Source organism: Carassius carassius, chromosome 46, assembly GCF_963082965.1.
Source record: "Carassius carassius chromosome 46, fCarCar2.1, whole genome shotgun sequence".
Taxonomy (NCBI): Eukaryota; Metazoa; Chordata; class Actinopteri; order Cypriniformes; family Cyprinidae; genus Carassius; species Carassius carassius.
This window is the reverse complement of record NC_081800.1, coordinates 11,787,192-11,789,162: the sequence shown is the minus strand read 5'-3', so window position 1 is coordinate 11,789,162 and position 1,971 is coordinate 11,787,192. Positions and strand designations below refer to the sequence as shown.

Genomic DNA, 1,971 nt, shown 5'->3' with positions numbered 1-1,971 from the left:
GGTTTGACCCAAGTCCTCAGCACCCAATGACATTGGCCCATTCAAACTGATTTTTAAAGCATACTTCACGTGTATTTCGCAAATACTCGCTGATTTTTCACGCGTAAACAACACGTATTTAACGCGTTAAATACGTGTTGTTTACGCCTGAAATACACGTATTTAACGTGTTGTTGACGCGTTTAAATTCACGTGTATTTGATCCTCTTGGCCTTCCATAGAGGGCAAGACGCACTGCAAGAACGCGCGCAAGTTCAGACGAGGCGTCTAAAGTGCACGCAACATCACTGTTTGCACGGAAGAGCCTTAAACGAGTGCTCGACGTGATAGGGGAAGAAAGATCTCTATCAAAAAAAAGTGACTTCATTTCCAGCAGCCATTTGGAGAACACCAGCGAAAGAAAAGAAAGAAGACAGCGCGAGGAAGCTTTCAAGAGAGCGCGCGAAAGTTTCCCATCCGGTCCGTTTTTGTTTTCGTTTTATTTCCTTTCACCAAAATGAATATCGGCGACGAAAACTTGCTGAAATCGATCAGCAACGACACCCTGCTGGACCTGACGCAGCGCTACGGACAGTCCGCCTTCGGCTTCGGCGCTGGCCATGGTGCTGGAAGTCCTGGCCGCTTCACCCTCACACCTGCCGTGGATTTCCTCTCCGGTCAAACGGGAAAGTCGAACGAAAGCGGCGGAGAGCAGACCAGCGATGAAGACGACGGCTTCGACCACCTAGAGACTCGTAAGAGAGGCGCGGGATTTGACGAAGAGAAGCATCCGAGCAATCTCGCCAAGAAGCCGAAGGAGCAGAGATCTCTCCGGCTGAGCATCAACGCGCGCGAGCGGAGACGCATGCACGACCTCAATGACGCGCTGGACGGCCTGAGGTCTGTGATCCCCTACGCGCACAGTCCGTCTGTGAGAAAACTCTCTAAAATCGCAACTTTGCTTCTTGCAAAAAACTACATCCTAATGCAGGCACAGGCACTGGAGGAAATGCGCCGGCTGGTGGCTTATCTAAACCAAGGGCAGTCTATAACTTCGCCGATTCCCACCGCGCTCGCGCCTTTCGGACAGGCGGCCGTTTATCCGTTTTCCAGCACGGCACTGGCCACCTGCGCGGAGAAATGCAGCTCGTTCTCCGGGACCCCGTCCAACCTGTTCAAACACTGCAGCGACAAGCATTGACTTCCACGCGCTGAACTCTTCCTGCTTCATCCTTTTGTTGGTCTGAATTCGCATTGTTTTGTTGGGAATGGGTTTAAGTCTGATTCAAAACCCTTGCTACTTGTCTCAATAACAAATAATGATAAATAAATAACTGAGGGACACAGTGGAATAAGCTTTTAAATCCCTAAAATTTTAAAGCCTTTCCCTTTTATCCCAAACGAAGGATTAAAAATGATTATTTGTGTGAAAACAAAAAAGCATTTGCTTGAAATTATGTTTCTGGTTAACAGCTTGCGGAGGATTGTTTCTTAAGTCAAACCTTTTCTCTTTCGGTTTCAGCGTTATTGGTCATCTGTGCAATTTAGCCTACTGCAAATTACCATAGATGATAATGTCTTAAAAACCTGTTTGCCAGAAATGAATAAACGTAAGCTGAACCTCCGTCAGTGTATTGGGGGGGGGGGGGGCATTCTCAAATGTTTGGCCTACAAAGATTTAGTTTTTGTTATTGCACAATTCACTTGATTGTATTGTACAACTGTGAAGAATATACTTGATCAAGCCGCATTTGATCATGTTGCGACATGCGTTTCATAATGTATATTGTTTATATGTCTTTATAATTAAAACATATATCTATGACCATCTCTGTTTTTTATGCCAAACAAAATATGATCACATTACTCATTCGATTTATTTTTATTTATTTTCAAACTGTTGTAAAGAAATGAAGAATCTTTGCTCGCGATCAACGTGGTGTTTGAAAGTTGTTTGTTTTTACAAATAATGCGGCAAAAAGGCCTTTGACT

At 45.0% G+C, this 1,971-nt stretch overlaps 1 protein-coding gene across 1 annotated transcript; it reads left to right on the top strand.

Annotated features, from left to right (window-relative positions):
- Nucleotides 1-226: 226 nt before the first annotated feature.
- LOC132129259 (class E basic helix-loop-helix protein 23-like) lies at nucleotides 227-1,287 on the top strand. Its single transcript, XM_059540774.1, has one exon. The coding sequence runs from the start codon at nucleotides 497-499 to the stop codon at nucleotides 1,178-1,180; it is 684 nt and encodes a 227-aa protein (XP_059396757.1). The 5' UTR covers nucleotides 227-496; the 3' UTR covers nucleotides 1,181-1,287.
- The last annotated feature ends 684 nt before the right edge of the window (nucleotides 1,288-1,971 follow it).

Bases quoted from the DNA above. Each gene is read 5' to 3' on its own strand.
- LOC132129259 (XM_059540774.1), top strand. From the start codon at position 497: ATGAATATCGGCGACGAAAACTTGCTGAAATCGATCAGCAACGACACC.